Source organism: Saimiri boliviensis, chromosome 3, assembly GCF_048565385.1.
Source record: "Saimiri boliviensis isolate mSaiBol1 chromosome 3, mSaiBol1.pri, whole genome shotgun sequence".
Lineage (NCBI taxonomy): Eukaryota > Metazoa > Chordata > Mammalia > Primates > Cebidae > Saimiri > Saimiri boliviensis.
In genome coordinates, this window is record NC_133451.1 from 145,567,629 (window position 1) to 145,587,140 (window position 19,512).

The following is a 19,512-nucleotide window of genomic DNA, read 5'->3' on the forward strand; positions in this document are numbered from 1 at the left end:
TTATTGCCCAGGCTGGAGTGCAATGGCGCAATCAGCTCACTGAAACCTCTGCCTCCCAGGTTCAAGCAATTCTCCTGCCTCAGCCTCCCAAGTGGCTGGGATTACAGGCATGCACCACCATGCCTAGCCAATTTTGCGTTTTTAGTAGAGACAAGGCTTCTCCATGTTGGTCGGGCTTGACCCAAACTCCCGACCTCAGGTGATCCACCCACCTTTGCCCCAAAGTTCTGGGATTACAGGCGTGAGCCATTGCACTTCTGTGGATTTGTTGAAGCAGGTATAGAAAGACAGAATTCCATGACATAACAATTATTCTAGAATATAAAACATAATTTTAGAAAATGACAAATATGACTGGGTTTAAGTATTTATTCATAGTTCTGGAAAATAAAAATACATTCACTATACTATTGAACCAAAAGGATAAACGTTCTTTTAAAAAGTAGTACTTGTTATTCATTATGTGCATTTTCTAATTAATTCAATTCTTTTTACTGTATATGATTTTCTCTATATAGATTTCTATTCTGCAGGTTACATTCTATTTTTTAGTAAAAAATAATACAAGTAAAAAATACAAGCAAATCATTTTTTTAAACTTCAATGTGTTAATTCTCTTGAAGTCATGTGCTATCAATAAATAATAAATAGTATTGAGACTATTACCTTGAAAAATAAAATAAACAAGTTATCTTCTTCCAAGATGCAATGATGAAACAGAGACTGATAAACATTTCCATTCCAAAATGGAGAAACAGGCCAAAAATAAGGGGCAGCAAGCCCCACAGAAATATGCAGCCCAGTAGGGCAGACATTAAAGCTCCAAAATAATCTCCTTGACTCCATGTCCCACATCCAGGCCACAGTGGTGCAAGGGATGTGCTCCTTGCACCCCTCTTGCGCAGCCCCACCACTATGACTCTGCTGGGTGCAGCTCACACGGCCGCCCTCAGGGGCTGGAGTCGAATGCCTGCGGCTTTTTGAGGCTGAAGGTATAAACTGGCTCCTTCATTCTGGGATCTGGAAGGCAGTGCCTGTTCCTACAGCTCCACTAGGCAATGCCTCAGTAAGGACTCTCCATGGGGGACTTCAACCTCACATTTCCCCTCAGTACTGCCCTATCAAGTATCTCTACAGGGCCTCCACTCCAGCAGCAGGCAGTTACTCAAGCAGGATCTGGTGCCCTTTGAAATGAGGCTGGAGCCAAAGCAGGCAGGATTCAGGGAATAGTATCCTGACACTGTGCAGGGCCAAGGGAGCCCAGGCTTGGTTCCCAAAATCATTCTTTCCTCCTAGACCTCTGGGCTTGCAAAGGGAGAGGCTGCCTTGAATAATTACCTTCAGTAATTTATAACATAATCAGGACTCAAATTTCTTATTACCTTTCTTCATGGGTTTTCTGGCCTCTAAAATGGAAAAAAGGTTAATTCCCTTCCTAGAGTTATGTATCCAGAAAGAAGATTTGTAACAAGTCAGATACCAAGCAGAGTTAACCACACAGTAGAAAAATGTGCCCATAAATGCTATCACTGGGTGCCAACTTCAACCTCTCAAGTGAAATTTAAGTAATGGAAAGAAGAAAAGTGTTTTTTCAAAACCAAGAGATTTAAACTGAGGAACAGTTACAAATACCCAAAGGGATGATTTGTTTACCTGTGTTTAAAAGTCTTGGTAGTAGACAAACAAGGAGTCTTCCAACATGTACCTAGAGGACCCTGACCTTCTAGCCCCACCGTTCAGATGTTAAACTGGGCCAGTCCTGTGTGACTACCTGCACCTCGGTATTCGTCTTTCAATCCCAGCTGCAGCTGGTAGCTGGCAGCACTTTGACCTGCAGTGACAGCTGCGGCTCATGTTCGTGTAACACTGCCATCCTGTGGATAGATGGGGTCTGCAGCCGCCAATCAGCTTCAATTCAAGGTAAGCCTGGGGAGACCTCTAGAGGTGCCTGCTGTTTCACAGTGACTAAACTATTCATTCTCTTACCAAGCCCCCAGTCCCAGTACTGTCCAGGTACAGTAAGGAGCTCAATGATAATTGTTTTTTTTAAAGATTAGTTACTGCTATGAAGAAACTAAACTCAGTGTACTCTTGAAGGAGCTCCCTCTAACTTGTCTTATGACGATTAGGGTGGAAAGAAAGCACTGTAGCATCTGCAGCACTTAGATTGATGAGTATTCTGCAAGACCTGTGCCATTAATTTTCTCCAATTGGCTCCCAGGGAAAGAGGCTGCCAAAGAAATAGGGGTCTGGGGGAAAGCGTGTACCCAGAGAAAAGACCTTTCTACAACTGGAAACCATACTAAGAAAGTAAACGTATCCATCTACTAGGATTAAAGGGAATACAAAATGAAAAAAAAAAAAAAATAAAAGTTACTCCTTGCAAAGCTAGGATGAGCAGATGGCCCCTTACCACCTCTAGAAAGTCGTCAAAGCTAATCACCAGCCTGTTTGTGAGGAAGAGCCAGTAAGAACTCCGCCTTTGCACAGCAATCTGTATCATCTATATTCTTTTTCCTTCCACTCAGGATCCCTGCACCCAGCCAGCATGCACATCAAAGAAAGTAGGCTAGTGGTATACTTCAGGGCAGAGATCCTCCTCTGAGAGCAGCTGATAATGTCTCGCCCAGATAAACCTTGCTTCTAGCCAACAGCACTGCCTCACTCAAGAAATTACCAATCTGTATCAGGCCAGGTGCAGTGGCTCACGCCTGTAATCCCAGCACTTTGGGAAGCTGAGACGGGCAGATCATTTGAGGCCAGGAGTTTGAGACCAGCCTGGCCAACACGGTGAAACCCTGTCTCTACTAAAAATACAGTAAGTAGCCCGGCATGGTGGTGCGTGCCTGTAGCCCCAGCTACTCAGAAGGCTGAGGCAGGAGAGTAGAAGTTGCAGTGAGCCTAGATCACACCATTGCATTCCAACCTGGGTGACAGAGCTGTTTCAAAAGTCACTAATCTGCAAGAGGCACAGACTCTTTGACAGAAATTCAAACAGCCATGGAGAAACACTGATGGTCTACTGAAGCAGTGCTTAGTCCTTGCTAGAATTCTTGAGTTTGAAACAGGGGAAGAAGCAGAACTTCCAGTGTGTCTGAGCATTGCAACGGAGCTCTAGAAAGAGGCTGCTGTTGTCTATGATCTATCCTTTCCCCAACCACCCAGGCAGCTCTTTGTCCACTCCAGTGATGTCTGCAGACCGCCCTAATGTCACCTCTTGAGGGGTGAACCAACCTTCCACTGGCCAGCATAGACCTACGGTTTCATCTGATTTCACAGTGAATTCGGCTTTCAGGACAGGATTTAGTTTGGGATGAAAAAATGTTTCTATTAAGTACTGTATTTGAATCCTGGGTTCTTCAATGATTGATAGACTAATAAAGAAAAGCTTACAAATAATCACATGAACTAAATTAGGACTCCACAAATTTAAGGTGAAATGAATAAATAATGCCTATCTCTATTTCTTTTCTCAGTTTATTCACAATCTCTATACACAAAAACTCCTTTGGGTTGTCTACAACATTAAAAACAAGAATTTCCATAGTAAGCAAAATAAATGCATTAATTATTCTGACTTTGCAAGTGTTGTTAATGTTTTTGTCAGTGTGGTGTTTAGCATTAACTAAATTCTGATAAACCTTCTTCTTGTACTGGAGATACATGACATGCAACATTAAATATTGGTGTCCTAAAGCTAAGAGCCACACACCTATGCTGTAGAATTAGAGGCAAGCACCTAGATTCTCAATCCTCTCATAGCCTCATTACCCCCAAATAAAATCTGTCATTAGAGCTGGGGAGCCTCTCAGGACACAAGGGAACCTCAGTGGTAACAAAGAATGAAGACCCATGCTGCCAGTCTTAACTTGGCTATCTCACGTGAGATGCCAGTCCACTTCTGAAACAATGCTTTGACTCCTATGTCTATGGAGAAACAATTTTACTTTTTTTTTTCACTAGAATCGTATCATTTCAATCTTTTTCTTCCTACTTCAATATTGGTTCTGGTATCATAGTCTTTCCTGATAACTACTGTAAAAATGCTGCAAAAGCCTAATCATTCTAATAAAAATGTTGACAGATCCAAAACGATTCTGGTATGTACACAGTGAATTCCCTGTAGCACTGGCCCACACCAAGAATGTATTTTGCCCATTATCTGTCATCTGAGGCATGCTATCACCTTTGATGATGATATCAGATTCCAACAGGTAAAGATATATTTTGGTAACAGCTATGCACCTCAAAGTTTCTACTCTGTTAATACCTGCCTTCTAGCATTCATCTATGTATGAGTTCATCAATCCACCTTGTGTCATTAATCGACTTTGCTTAAATTACCCTCCTTAGTACCTTTTTTTTTTTTTTTAAGCAATGTCTAGGTCCACAGGTTCTACTCCAAAACAACTGGTTTGATATACAGCAGCACGTCCTTTCAAAGAGGTTTTTTAGATTAAAAGGGATAAAACAAATGAAGTTTTTTTACTCGGTATTTTTTCCGGAAAACCACAGAGGTGTTTCATGTTTTGTTTTGTTTTTTTTTAATCGAGATTCAGAAAAGGTACTAAGCCAAAGATCATTTGTATAATCATTTATATAATTAAATGCAGATTGGTTCAAACAATCATTATTTCAAATACTCAAAAGTACAGATCGAGCAATCCTTATCTGAAATCCTTGGAACCAGAAGTGGGTTTTTTTTGTTTTTTTTTTGAGACGGAGTTTCGCTCGTTACCCAGGCTGGAGTGCAATGGCGCAATCTCAGCTCACCGCAACCTCTGCCTCCTGGGTTCAGGCAATTCTCCTGCCTCAGCCTCCTGAGTAGCTGGGATTACAGGCACGCGCCACTATGCCCAGCTGATTTTTTGTATTTTTAGTGGAGACGGGGTTTCACCATGTTGACCAGGGCGGTCTCGATCTCTTGACCTCGTGATCCACCCGCCTCGGCCTCCCAAAGTGCTGGGATTACAGACGTGAGCCACCGCGCCTGGCCACCATAAGTGTTTTTAACATTTTCCAGACTTTGAAATACTTGCATTATACTTAACAGTTCAGCATCCCTAATCAAAAAATCTGAAATGCCCCAATGAGCATTTCCTTTGGGCATTCAGATCTTGGAGCATTTCTGATTTTAGATTTTTTGATTAGGGATGCTCAACCTGTACTCCATGCCTAGGATTCGCTTCCCTCAACTTTATGAAACTTACACTGTAGGCCAGGTGTGGTGACTCACACCTGTAATCCCAGCACTTAGGCAGGTCAAGGCAAGAGGATCGCCCGAGGTTGGTGTTTGGGACCAGACTGGGCAACATAGCAAGACTCTGTCTCTACAAAAACTAAAAAAAAAAAAAATGTAGCTGGGCATGGTGGTGCACACCTGTAGTCCTAGCTACTTGGGAAGCTGAGGTGGGAGGATCACTTGAGCCTGTAAGTTTGAGGCTGCAGTGAGCTGTGATAGCACCACTGCATTCCAGCCTGGGTGACAGGCCAAGATCCTGGCTCTTAAAAAGTAGAAATAAATCTGGGCACAATGGCTCACGCCTATAATCCCAGCACTTTGGGAGGCCAAGGCAGGCAGACCATGAGGTACAGAGATCAAGACCATCCTGGCCAACATGGTAAAACCCCATCTCTACTAAAATACAAAAATTAGCTGGACGTGGTGGTGTGCACCTGTAGTCCCAGCTACTCAGGAGGATCAGGCAGGAGAGTCACCTGAACCCCAAAGACAGAGGTTGCAGAGAGCCGAGATCGCACCACTGCATTCCAGCCTGGCAACAGAGCAAAATTCCATCTCAAAAAGAAAAATAGTAGTAATAATTACTTTATAAAAGCTGCCAGCATTTTGTCAGATGTGCAATCAAGCATTCTTTCATGTTTTGTTGCTTTAAAAAAAAAGACCTTTAATCAGCATCATGATCAGACTATTACATTTAGCAATCAACAGCATGGATACAAAACAAAAATCTACATAACCTGTGTTGGAATGCCTTACACTTTGCACAGAACAGAAACTAAAATAACCTATTACACAATTAGTCACAAATAGTCATCAAGTTCTGTGGTTGTGGTGGCTTTGGTGGCAGCATTGGTGGTGGTGGTGGTAGATACAGTGGGGATTGCTGTAATAGACTTGGTAATGATAGAAGCAATTTTGGAGGTGGTGGAGGCTACAATGATTTTGGCAGTTACAACCATCAGTCTTCAAATTTTAGACCTATGAAGGGAGGAAACTTTGGAGGCAGAAGCTCTGTCCTCTGTGGTTGTGAAGGCCAACACTTTGCCAAACCACAAAACGAAGGTGGCTATGGCAGTTCCAGTAGCAGTAGTTAGCTATGGCACTGGCAGAAGATTTTAATTACTGCCAGGAAACAAAAACTTAGCAGGAGAGGAAAGCCAGAGAAGTCACAGGGAAGCTACAGGTTATAAGACATTTGTGAACTCAGCCAAGCACAGTGGTGGCAAGGCCTAGCTGGTTCATGCTTTTTCCAAGTGAGTTTTTCCTCTTCACACAGTTTCTATTTGAGTCCCTAAGCTCTCAGAGCTAGCACTATACTTGATTCATTTTGCATTTCCACTGTGTATCTCCCTCCCACTTTCTCTTCCTCTTGAAAACATCACTTTTGTGACCTCTGTTAAGTTTTCTTCAGCCTTACATTTTTTCAATTTCTTTCATACTGAGTTCATAACTGTTACAAATTACTCGTTTTATGAAAAAGGTAACCATTCCTCATGCATTAGACCTTTGTCAAGACTCTAACATTGTATTTAAAAAGCTAATTTTGAGAGAGCACTAAATAAGTTCCAATTACTTTACAATTCGCCATTAACACTGCATTTTTGCCATTAACAGCAGCAACTCCACATTTCAAGAAATTAAGCAGTATTAGTAATACTGCAGGTATCTTTTTTCTTTTTTTTACATCTCCAATGACATGCGGGCAGATGAAAACTACCAATAGAAATTTAAGAGGAAGAAATCCAATTAAGGGAAACATTGTGTCCTAAGGAAAAAAGTGAATTAAAATTGAGAAAAAAAGAATTAATGAAATTGAAAGAAAAGACCACTTTACAGATTATAAAAGTTATATTTATTCACGATGCTACATTTATTGCATTCCCTTAGAAAAATGGAGAACTGTTTATGTACCCAATCTGCACATATAAAATTTTATACAAGTTATGTGTAGCACATAAAGGCCTCTGGTACAGCTAAAATCCTGACACTATAATTTGGGTATTCCTGCTTTAGGGTCTCCAGTTTATCAAGTCTGTCCATAGAAAACAAAAACTGGAATTATAGTCAGTCTTGCTAACACTTAAAAATGACTTTAAAATATAATAAAATTTTCATTTACTCTAAAACTCAAAATAGGAGGGGATCCATTTTGTTACCAATTTCAATGTAACAGTATGACAAATTCACACTTCATTTTGGCTGGGTCTTTCAAAATTTTAAAAAAAAAAATATCACCTTAGTTCTGACATTATCTAAGTCCGTGGCTGCTTCAGGAGGTCATGTCAAAATATTTACCAAATAATTAGAAATAACAATAATATTCCTTTTACAAAATGGTACAGTAATACCTTAAGGAACTGGAAAATACTAAATGTCTTTGGCTATACAACTAAAAGGCCATTCTTCCAAAAGAATAGGGCATATTTATTTCAGAATCACCTACAAAAACAGAAAGCATAACAGAAATATGCATAGAATTTAAGTATACTTTGTCTTGCCTTCTTTTCCCATTCTACCCACATAAGCAAGGAGAATGCAATTTACATAATCTTTCCAGATGAGACTCAATAGCACTACAAAGAAAATACCCAAATTTCTGCAAAGGCAAAGTGGATTAAAATAATTACACAACCAAGTGAAGACTGAAAGGGACAAAACGTTATCTGCAATTTTCTTTTTTTTTTTTAAACTTGCTTGTTTTTAAGCCTTACAAGTGTAGAAATTATAGCTAATAAACAAAAAGTCACAATCTTCACAAATGGAACTACAATAGAAAAATAAGTCAAATGAAACATTTAGTAATAAATGAAGCCTATTTTATTACTTCAAGTGTTAATGATAAAAAAATTTCAGCACAGCTGTTGCATTTAAAAAAGTGAAACTACATACTATGTTTCTAGCTCAGTAAACAGATGAACCTGATGTCTTTAAATGACATAACAATTGAGCATTGTACAGTACATCTTATGAAGACCCGTAAATTAAAGAACTACTGGTTTAAAGTTAGTGATTATGAAACAAAAACATATTCATAGTTTCAGCTTTTTCCCCTTTCTTTTTTTTTTTGTCTTCTTTTCCTTTTCCATTTCCTTCCTTTTGCGCCTTCCTTTTTTTTTCCCTTTTCTCCCCCCCCTCTCTCTCACCCCCACACTATCCTAACATATACACCCCCATCCCACACTAATGAACTACCCTACAAGATAGCTCAGATTCTCCCACTATATAAATCTTTCAAAGCAAACTTTTTATGCCTCCAAATAATCTTATCTACTTATTTTACTTACACAATAAAAACATTTTAATGTTAACGTTATCAGAATGCACAATTAACAATAGTAAATCAGTATCAAATAAATGCACTATTCCCAAAAGAGTATAAGAAACACTTGAGTTTTTAAAAGGCAGTTACATAAATACCAAATATTATCCAAAGATATTCATTTGTTCATGACTCTATAAATTATTTTTTCATTTTAATTAAATTAACTATTATTAAATAGTGATTTTTTTCCCTTAAAGTGTTTGCCTTCAGGTTGCTAAAACATCACTGAAAAAAATCAAAGCTTAGAGATTAACAGTAAAAGTCTTGATGCTACTGCTTTGCTAATGTTTCTTAAATTATCCCAAAATTATAACTTGTATTCCCAATGAGATGTGTACACACTTGGCATTAAGAAGACATACCTTTCCAGACTTTCATGAAGACCCATATTAAGGACTATCGCATCAAGATGTGATTTTTCCTACACAACCCAATCAAGCTAAATTTGTACTTTTTAAGTATTTCAAGGAAGTCCTAGCTATAGCAATCAGAGAGAGAAATATAGAACATCTAAACTGGAAAAAAGAAGTCAAATTACTGTTTGTAGATGACATAATCTTACATTAAGGAAAACCCAAAGACTTCATCAAAAAACTATTACAACTCATAAACAAATTCAGTGATGTTGAAGGATATAAAATCAACATACAACAACCAGTAGCATTTCTATATGCCAACGGTGAAGAATGTGCAAAAGAAATAAAAAGTAATCCCATTCACAATAACTACACATGAAATAAATACCTAGGAATTAACCAAAACAGTGAAAGACCTCTACAATAAACTATAAAATGCTGATGCAAGAAACGGAAGACACAAAAAAATAGAAAGATAATCCATGTTCATGGATTAGAAAAATCAATATTGTTAAAATGTCTAGATTACCCAAAGCAATCCATAGTCAATGCAATCCTTATCAAAATACCAATGACATTCTTCACAGAAATATGCAAAAAAAAAAAAACTAAAATTTTTATGGAACCACAAAAGACCTAGAAATAGCCAAAGTCACCCTAAGCAAAAAGAATAAAACTGAAGGAATCATATTACCTGACTTTAACTTATAGTACTGAGCTATAGTAACCAAAATACCACGGTGCTAGTGTAGAAACAGATACACAGATCAGTGGAAAAGAAGAGAAACCAGAGCTAAAGTCCATACATCTACAGGGAACTCATTTTTGACAAAGGTACCAAGAACATACACTGGAAAAAGGAAAAGTCTCTCCAATAAATGGTGCTGAGAAATTTGAATATCCATACACCAAAGAATGAAACATGACCCCATCCCTAACCACATACAAAAATCAAATCAAAATGGATTAAAGATTGACTCTAAGACCTCAAACTATGAAACTACAAGAAGAAAACCTTGGGGAAACTCTCCAGAACATTGGACTGGGCAAAGATTTCTTGAATAATACCCCACAAGCACAGGCGACCAAACCAAAAGTGGACAAATGGGAACACATTAAGTTAAAAAGCTTCTGCCGGGCGCGGTGGCTCAAGCCTGTAATCCCAGCACTTTGGGAGGCCGAGGCGGGTGGATCACGAGGTCAAGAGATCGAGACCATCCTGGTCAACATGGTGAAACCCCATCTCTACTAAAAATACAAAAAATTAGCTGGGCATGGTGGCGCGGGCCTGTAGTCCCAGCTACTTGGGAGGCTGAGGCAGGAGAATTGCTTGAACCCAGGAGACGGAGGTTGCGGTGAGCCGAGATCGCGCCATTGCACTCCAGCCTGGGTAACAAGAGTGAAACTCCATCTCAAAAAAAAAAGCTTCTGCACAGCAAAGGAAACAACAACAAGTGAAGAGACATCACACAGAATGGGAGAAAATACCTGCAAACTACCCATTAACATCCAGAACATATAAAAAAGCTCAAACAACTCTTCTGAAAACATTCTAATAATCTGGTTATAAAATGGGCAAAAGATCTAAATAGACATTTCTCAAAGGAAGACATACAAATGGCAAACGAGTATATGAAAAGCTGCTCAATATCACTGATCATCAGAGAAATGCAAATCAAAACTACAATGAGGTAACATCTCACCCCAGTTAATATGGCTTTTATCCAAAAGTCAGGCAGTAACAAGTGCTGGCAAGAAATGTGGAGAAAAGGGAATCCTTGTACACTGTTGGTGGGAACACAAATTAGTACAATCACTGTGGAAACAGTTTGGAGGTTCCTCAAAAAACTACAAATAAGAGTTCCCATACAATCCACTAATCCTACTCCTAGGCATATACCCAAAAGAAAGTCAGTGTATCAAAGAGATATCTGTACTCTCATGTTTACTGCAGCATTATTCAAAGTAGCTGAGATCTGAAAGCAACCTAAGTGTCCATTAACAGATAAACTGATAAAGAAAACATAGCATGTATACACAAAATAATACTATTCAGCCATAAACAATGAGACTCTGTAATTTGCAACAACATGGAGAGAACTGGAGTTTATTATGTTAAGTGAAATAAACCAGGCACAGAAAGACAAACTTGGCATGTTCTCACTTATTTGTGGGAGGAAAAACTTACAATTAAACTCATTGAGATAGAGAGTAGAAGGATGGATATCAGAGGCTGAGAATGTTAGCACGGGTGGGGCTGGTTAATGGATACAAAAAAATACAGAGTGACTAAGATCTAGTATTTGATAGAACAGGGTGACTACAGCAATAAATAAAATATCTCACGTAACTTATAAATTCATATACCTACCCATAAAACTTAAAAATTAGAAGTTTATACCACTACCTAAATTTGAAAATTGGAAGAAATCTCCAATTATGACCTTAGGTTCCCCCTTAAGGAAAACAAAAGGTAACTCAAGGGAATTTGGGGGAGGGAGACAGGCAGCGCACAACAGGGACTAACACATCAATGACAGCCAAGCAGTGTTCAAATACTTAAAAAGAAAGGAAAAATTTAAATAATCCACATATTTACATATTCATGAATACTTACTGAAGGCTTTGGTCCTCGTTTCTTTTTCTCTGCCTTCTCCTTTTCTTCTAGTTCCATGTTTTCTCTTTCAATCAAAGTAATTAAGGTGTTACATCTCCTCTGGAGCTCCTAAATTACAAACAAACATGGCATAAGCACTTTCCATCTACAAGTTTCATGATTTCAATTTTAAAATAAGGTATGTTTTTAAAAGGGTATTATGAAACCACTACTGCACCCTACTTTTTAAAAAACTGATTTTCATACACAATTCATGCTATGAAGATTAAAAGCAAGATATCTGTAAATGTTTTTACTCCATTCTATAAAGGCAAACTACTGTATAGTCTTCAAAAATTCTTCCTTCACTTAGGAATTAAAGCAATAAAGATGAACATCTCATAACACATGCAACACTGCTACTTAGTGTGTATGTGTGAGAATTACTGTGCGACTTATAGCCAAAACTTAAAAAGATTAATATAGTGCATATATGTGAGGGTCAAGAGCAACAAGAACTTTAACAGGTGTGTATAATCTTTTCCTTCAAAGTATTATCACTAGAATTCTGGTAGTCAATGAATCACATGGCATATTTCCCAATTTTGGAAAAGCAGCCATGGAAGTCTATGGTGAGTTCTACTTCATCTCTCTCTCTGGCAAACTGGACATACAGCCTCCAGAAAAGATTTAAAGTATAATGCAGAAGTAGTAGATAACCCTAAAAGAAAGAGAAGTCCATCTGCATGGCTGCTGGTTAGCAGCTCCCTTTCTTACAGGGCAAAATTATTTTTTTCTTATAGTAAGTAATACACCAACCATGGTAAAATAATTTTAAAATACTACTCTATAGAATACACCACACAAGGCTTAGAAATAGTATTATAGGTAGAAGACTACATTATCATTTTTTGTGCATCTTAACATGACACATGTTAAGAAGTAACAGTTTTAAACCATGGTATTATACTAGTAAATTAACATGGCACTGTCTTGTTAACAATCACTACAAAATTATTCTTTATTAACTCTATAAATTCTTTCCACTTAAGAAGTAAGACCAAGCTTACAGCAACTGGATCTTTTCTCTAATTATGTATTTATACAGTATTTTTTATCTTAAAAGTACCTTCATGTATTAAGTTTAGTACACTTCCCAAACTTGGGTATCACAAAACTGTGATGTCTAGTGAAAAAAAAGAATACTGCTTTAACTAGCCACTGCCTTACAAAGCGACATTTTAAATACACAGAGAAATCACAATAAACAAACACAAACATGTTTAAACTTTGCTTATTCCAGAATATCCCAAACTTAAAACTACAGTACTTATTAGCATTATCCTCAACTGGCAAAAAAGTTGAAGCTCAAAGTTCAATGGTGGTGAAATAAGGAAGAAAAGGAACAATCTATCAAAGCTAAACTTTTCTGAATTTAAATTTTAGGTTGTTAAAAATGGGGATATTTGGTCAGAAACGGTTAGCCAGACATTTGAGAATAAAAAAAACCTAGCATTAAGTCAGTACAAAAATAGTGTTTCACTGCATTAAGCCATCTTAAAATAACCCAGACTCAGCATTCTGATGTGCAGATGCCTGAATGCAAGGACAATTTTTCTTTATAGAAATGTGTTCATTTGAGAAACCAAAAAAGTCATAACATTCAGAAGTTGAAACTGATGATATTTCCTCTCACTTAGAACTTGAAAAGCTAGTTTTAGCATATAGTGACATTTAAAGATGTAAGATATTAAAGGATGGGACCAATGAACTTGTAAGTTATCCATGCTATTAGGTTTTATGATGCCAACAATATTTTAACAAAAGTCTACTTCAAAGATTTTTTTAAGGTCATTTTAAAGAATACCAAAGAGTTATTCTGAACTGACTCTAAACTTTCTGCTACATCACACACACACACACACACACACACACACACACACACACACAACCCTTGAGCACTCACCATTGCAGTTCTGGACTTAAGAAACCAGTCAAATCTGAACTGAGGAGAGTTGCGAATACACTGTCGCAATTCATCATAAACATTTTCTTTGTCAAATCCAAGTTTGTGAAGCATACAAATCAGAAAACGATCTTCTTCTTCAGTATAGTTTTTACCTTTGTTAGTACCATATGATATTCTCAGTTGATGAAAAGGTGCTTTGTACCGTCCGATCTAGGAAAGTGAGATTTTATATTACATAAAATACAAATCCTATATAATCTGTATTTCAAACTCAGCTTTAGTAGAATTAGTTAAAACGCTGCATTTCAAATCAGATTTTTCTATCCAGAGCACCTTAACTGCTTTATATATAACCTTTATCCTGAAAGAGCTTTATAGTCTTTATTATTATAAAGAGAAAAACAGACTCAGACTTCCTGATACTACTTAGTAAAAAGCTAATCTTAGTGCCTCTGACTCTGATCTATCAGTCTAGTGTAGAGGTAAATTCTGTTGACAATAACATGTTTGAATGCTACTCTGAAGAAATTTTAAACCTGAAACTCTCAATTCTTTTCCTTTTATAAAAAACTCATATTCACAGCTAGGAGTTATTTTATTAACTACCCTACTTATTAACCAGCAAATTACCTTTGTGTCAAGTGCTTTCTTGATGCTTATTCTTCTTTGAATTCTTGCCTCTCCCCTTTCAATCTGAGCCATAATCTTCTCTATGTCCTGGAGCTCGTTGCATCTTTCCCAGAACACAGCTATAAAAGTTGGACAAAGTAAACAAGCCACTTATACTTTGTTTTCTTAAATGTTTTTTTTTAAAAAAAAAAAAAAGGGATCAACTGGATGATTTCAGTTATCTTCTAATTCTTAAATTTCTGCTATTCTAAGCAGACGCTCACGACAGCATACCCTCAATAACATGGTAATACTTCCAAACACACACATAATACTTGGATGTTATGGAGAGAAATAAGATAAAAATGAAAGTGCAATTATCCTGTGACCTATTCTGATTTTTTGGCTGTAGCTAGAGTTACCTTGGGTTAAATTTTTTTTTTTTTAATTATGCCACTTTTGGGAAGGAGACATTTTGTAATTTGTAAAAAAACAACGGGCCTGATGCAGTGGCTCATGCCTGTAATTCCAGCATTTTGAGAGACCAAGGCGGGTGGATCACCTAAGGGCAGGAGTTCGAAACCAGCCTGGCCAACATTGTAAAACCACGTCTCTACTAAAAATACAAAAAAATTAGCCAGGCATGGTGGCGCATGCCTGTAATCCCAGCTACTCGGGAGGCTGAGGCACAACTGCTTGAACCTAGGAGGCGGAGGTTGCAGAGAGCTGAGATCGCACCACTGCACTTCACCCTGGGCAACAAGAGTGAAACTCTCAAAAAAAACAAAAAACAACAAAGAACATACTAACTACGCTGTGGCAAAATTAGCTAATCACAATATAATTCAGAGTAAGAAAACAAGAATCTTCCAACAGCTCTTACTGAACTCCAACAGCCTGGTTAAAAGAATTACCTGAATATTCAATGACTTCTTCTGGAGTTTTGCCTTCTACTTCTCTCGCTATATTTTCAATATCATCACGACCCCACTTCTCATTAGCTTTGATAAACTGGTTAAAATCTCTCTTATTCCAATTGGTAAATCCCTTTGCAGGAACAGAAACAAAATAATTAACTTGGAAAACATGTTATTAAAATTTTAGCAATCCTGCTAAATATTATAAAAACAAATTTTAAATTGCTCCTAGTTTATTTATTAAGTTATTTTAGAATGGCATCTTTTCATTTACATAAATGTACAGTTTTGGCAATACATTATATATTGCTCAAATATCCAAGCAATTAACTGTAAGTGGGAGAGAGTAATAAACACTGTATGAAAAGGTGACAGTTTTCCTGAACTTTGAAAGATTATTAGCAGTTGGCCACAAAGAGTGAATAACCTAAAGGGCAAAAATATGATCAAGTAGAAAAACGGAAGGAAAACAAAGCTTTAAAGGTAGGTTAACGGCCAGATTCTGTAAGACCTCAATGAACACCAAAGGATGTTAAGAACTTACCAAGCCGAGATTTATAACTGAAAATGGTGACTAGGTAGCAATGTGGAAAATTCATAGGAAACACAAGAACATTCAAAGTAAGGTGATAAAAAGGATACCCACCCTACCAAGTCCAGAGGAGTCTTCTCAACTACCTCAACAACTAGTGACAATAAAATGGAGCATTTACGCACATGCCCATGCTTTGTTGTCTCCAATTATTCCATCTTTAAAAGCAGAAACCTGTACTTATTTGTATACCCCAACATCACCCAACACAGCACTTTACAATAAACTGTTACTAAAGTTTGTACTGATTAAAGGCTATACCTGTGTTAGAAGCTTCTCTTTTTCCTCTAACTCTTCATCATTAAGGGGTTCAGCTTCATCAATTTTAAGCTGTTCTTCTTTTTGTGCCTGTGCTGCATTAGGCAGCTCAGGATTTCGAGGTACCTAAAAGATACTTTTCTATGCCATCAATAAGTAAATTTTAAAGAGCAAGTGATGAACTAAATTCTTAACCAATTAACTGACATTTTACAAATTTCCATTCAACCAGGAAAGAAAATATACTGATATCTTGCATTTATTACATTAAAAGCAACCTAGACTGGTCATGAAATTTTATTTTTCTTTTTAAAGAATAATACACAGACACAAAGCTTGTATATTTGACATATACAACTGGACTAGGCTAAAGCAATATTCTTTCCCATTAAGTCCAAATTAGATAAATATTAATAACTAATGTTTATACCTTCCATAAATTCTGGATGGCAATGGACAGAAAAGCGGACAATTTCAATTACCTTGTACCCAATAGTTTTTCTGTAAAACAGAATTTCTTTTTCCAGTAATTCAAATAAACGTGGAGGAAAGAACTGGAAATCCTGAACATTGGGTTGTTTTGGAGGTCGAGGAGCCTAAAGAAAATAAAAAGTGTTATCTATAAAAAAGAAATTTTGTTTTAGATGTATCCTTAGTTCTTTCTTCATAAACCATGACAGCCAGTTTTCCAAGCAAATGAATGCATCTTTCAATAAAACTGAATTGATACCTTAATTTTAAATGCACAGATTCAAAACTGATTTTTTAAAAATGTTAACTAAAAACAGATTACAGTCTAAAGAAATACAAAATGTAATTATCAATGTTTTTGCAAGAATGTAAGAAAAAAATTACATTTTTTAAATTTTTAACTATTTTTATGCTGTGTCAGTCAACTCACCTTGGGTGCTTTAGGTTCACTAACACGAAGAGCTTCCCTGAAATATGCATCAACGGCATAATTGGCTTTTCTTTCTCGTTTAGGTGGCTCAATCCACTCTGTGAATGCAATCTAGCACATGGGAAACAAGTCAAATCACCAACTTTTATTACACACAGTAACAAATTATTATCAAGAAGGATGTTTGTAAATGGAAAGATATTCAATCCTGGCTATAAGCGCTATGATGGTGGAGACTATGATACTTTGCTCAATATTATGTATATAATTAACACATGAGACAGTGTCTAACAAACAACAGTGTAAGCATTCAGTATTTCTTGCTTAAAGTAACAACTGTTAGAGAGAGAGAAACACTATAGAATGTTTGCTATAAATCTAAACTAGGAGAAAACTGTAGACATATGTTTAGCGTAGAACAAATTCTGAAGATACAGACCTAAATGTTAACAAGAAAAACACTGGGTAGAATTATTTTTTTCTTCTACTCCATGGGTATTTTCCAATTTCCCTCTATATTACCAAGTATTATATACCAGAGCTTCCCAACTCAAAAACCCTTAAATTTTACATAATAAAGATTCAGATGTGAATAAGCAAAAATGACTGCTGTTTTAAGCAAAATTACAAGACATTATAGTACCACTTAAAATTCCAAGTTTCTAGTAAAATAAAGCTTTCATGTATTCCAAACCTATTTTGAAATTACCTTTTGTTTTTCTCTATAGTCTTCTCCTTCAAAGTTATAAACACTGGACTCTGTATCCATTGTAAAGTTTCTAAGTGAGCTTTCACCCATCTTGGAGAGCTTTTCATTCATCTCTGCAGTCTGGAGAACAAAACAAACAACTTCTTAAAGACTCACAACAAAACAAGCATGAACCTGTAGTCAAAATAAATTAACTTCATGTACACAAAAGCCTCTTTTTAGGGAAATAAAATTATTTATAAGCAACGTAACAAATATTTCCTCAGTTTCTGGTCTGAAACATTTTATATTGAAAACATTATCATTTAATCTACAACTCACCTTTTTTGCACCTCTTTCCAAAATACCATCGATATCTTCATCAGTGATCTCACTTTCCTTTGAAGCAAACACATGTGTTGCCCCATGTCTAATCATTTGAAGCATTTCATCTTTCCCAATTTTGTTCAGATTCTGGTCCACAAGCCTCCCTGAAAAAAGATTGTGTTGTATAATGTTAACTGAAAAGACTTTATTTTACTGGTAACTTGAAATTTTAAATGTAAGGTTTAATGCCTAATAATTTCGTCTCAAATGTCAATCATTTCTGTTTATTGTTTATTCACATCTGATAATTTTCATTTTCACACTAAATTTAATACCAAATTTTCAGCTGGTAAGCTACAAAAAATTTCTAAAGCTTATATATTATATAATGAACCCTACTGTATACTGTCAATGAAATATAATCTTTTGTGAAAGCTGCATATAACAAAACTAATTTTCAAAAATCCAGAAGTTTCAACAGATAGAAACATTACATACACAAGTTTCTGATGAGCAGAAAGGTGTTATTATTAATACTCCCCAAATCAGCTTTTTCTCCTTTAAAAAGTAAAAAATTCCTTCACATAGGCCAAACTTTACACTAGAACTGAAATATCTAACATCTGTTTCTTCTTTTTTTTTTTTGAGACAGAGTTTCGCTCTTGTTACCCAGGCTGGGGTGCAATGGCACGATCTCGGCTCACCGTAACCTCCGCCTCCTGGGTTCAGGCAATTCTCCTGCCTCAGCCTCCTGAGTAGCTGGGATTACAGGCACGTGCCACCATGCCCAGCTAATTTTTTGTATTTTTAGTAGAGACGGGGTTTCACCATGTTGACCAGGATGGTCTCGATCTCTTGACCTCGTGATCCACCCGCCTCGGCCTCCCAAAGTGCTGGGATTACAGGCTTGAGCCACCATGCCCGGCCACATCAGTTTCTTTTTAAAGAAAACTTCCAGAAGAGCTGAAACTCCTAAAAACATATTATTTTTTTTGCAGTCTTGCTCTGTTGCTTATGCTGGAGTGCAATGACAGGACCATAGCTCACTGCAGCCCTCAACTCCCTGCTCAAGCCATCCTCCTATCTCAGCTTCCCAAGTAGCTAGGACTAAAGGCATGTACCACCACACCCGGGGAGAAAATGTATCTGGATCATCAAAGAAACTCAACATTAATAAATTAACAAAGATCTGCAGTTGGTGGGAATTTGGATAACCCTGTAATCTGTGTTTTCAAAAATACAAGTATATATTTAAAATAACAAAAAACACTTGTTTCACCCTCCTCAAGGGTCACTCACATACACCTAAACAAAGCTTTGATTTTTATATGCCAACCAACTTGTAGTAAGTGGATAAAGATCCAAGTTTTCAATAACTTCTTTTAATATTTGTATCATGGTTTGGAACCCGTAACAGAATGCACAATCAAACATCTGTGACACTTAAGATGAGGACATATCCACAAAGCATGTTTCTTGAATTGAAAGCTAATCTCACTGCTATCAAAATTTTCTTAGGCTTATACAAACTACTTCCCAGTTGGGTAGGGAGGGAACCTTCAGATGTAAAGTGCTTGTGTACTCGTTTTTAATTACGTCCCTCAAATAAAAAACAGTAACACAGAGGCATGCACGTAAGGCCTGGTGTTTGACTAACGTGTCTACAAACGGCACAAGAAAGCTATTAGTCTGAAGGTTTGCTTCCAAAATTGCCACAGTAAATATGAAGTAAAAA

The 19,512-nt window shown here is 36.9% G+C and overlaps 1 protein-coding gene across 1 annotated transcript in view; it reads right to left on the bottom strand.

The window, feature by feature from the left end:
* Positions 1-10,257: 10,257 nt before the first annotated feature.
* Positions 10,258-19,512, bottom strand: part of SMARCA5 (SNF2 related chromatin remodeling ATPase 5) — a 39,909-nt gene continuing 30,654 nt past the window's right edge. Inside the window, exons 15-23 of the mRNA XM_074396865.1 lie at positions 17,793-17,941; positions 17,472-17,591; positions 16,763-16,873; positions 16,344-16,457; positions 15,865-15,987; positions 15,009-15,141; positions 14,116-14,234; positions 13,483-13,695; positions 10,258-11,645 (exon numbers count right to left, since the gene is read on the bottom strand). Coding sequence (XP_074252966.1) covers positions 11,499-11,645; positions 13,483-13,695; positions 14,116-14,234; positions 15,009-15,141; positions 15,865-15,987; positions 16,344-16,457; positions 16,763-16,873; positions 17,472-17,591; positions 17,793-17,941 — 1,229 coding nt within the window. The 3' untranslated portion in view covers positions 10,258-11,498. The remainder of the gene's footprint in view (positions 11,646-13,482; positions 13,696-14,115; positions 14,235-15,008; positions 15,142-15,864; positions 15,988-16,343; positions 16,458-16,762; positions 16,874-17,471; positions 17,592-17,792; positions 17,942-19,512) is intronic.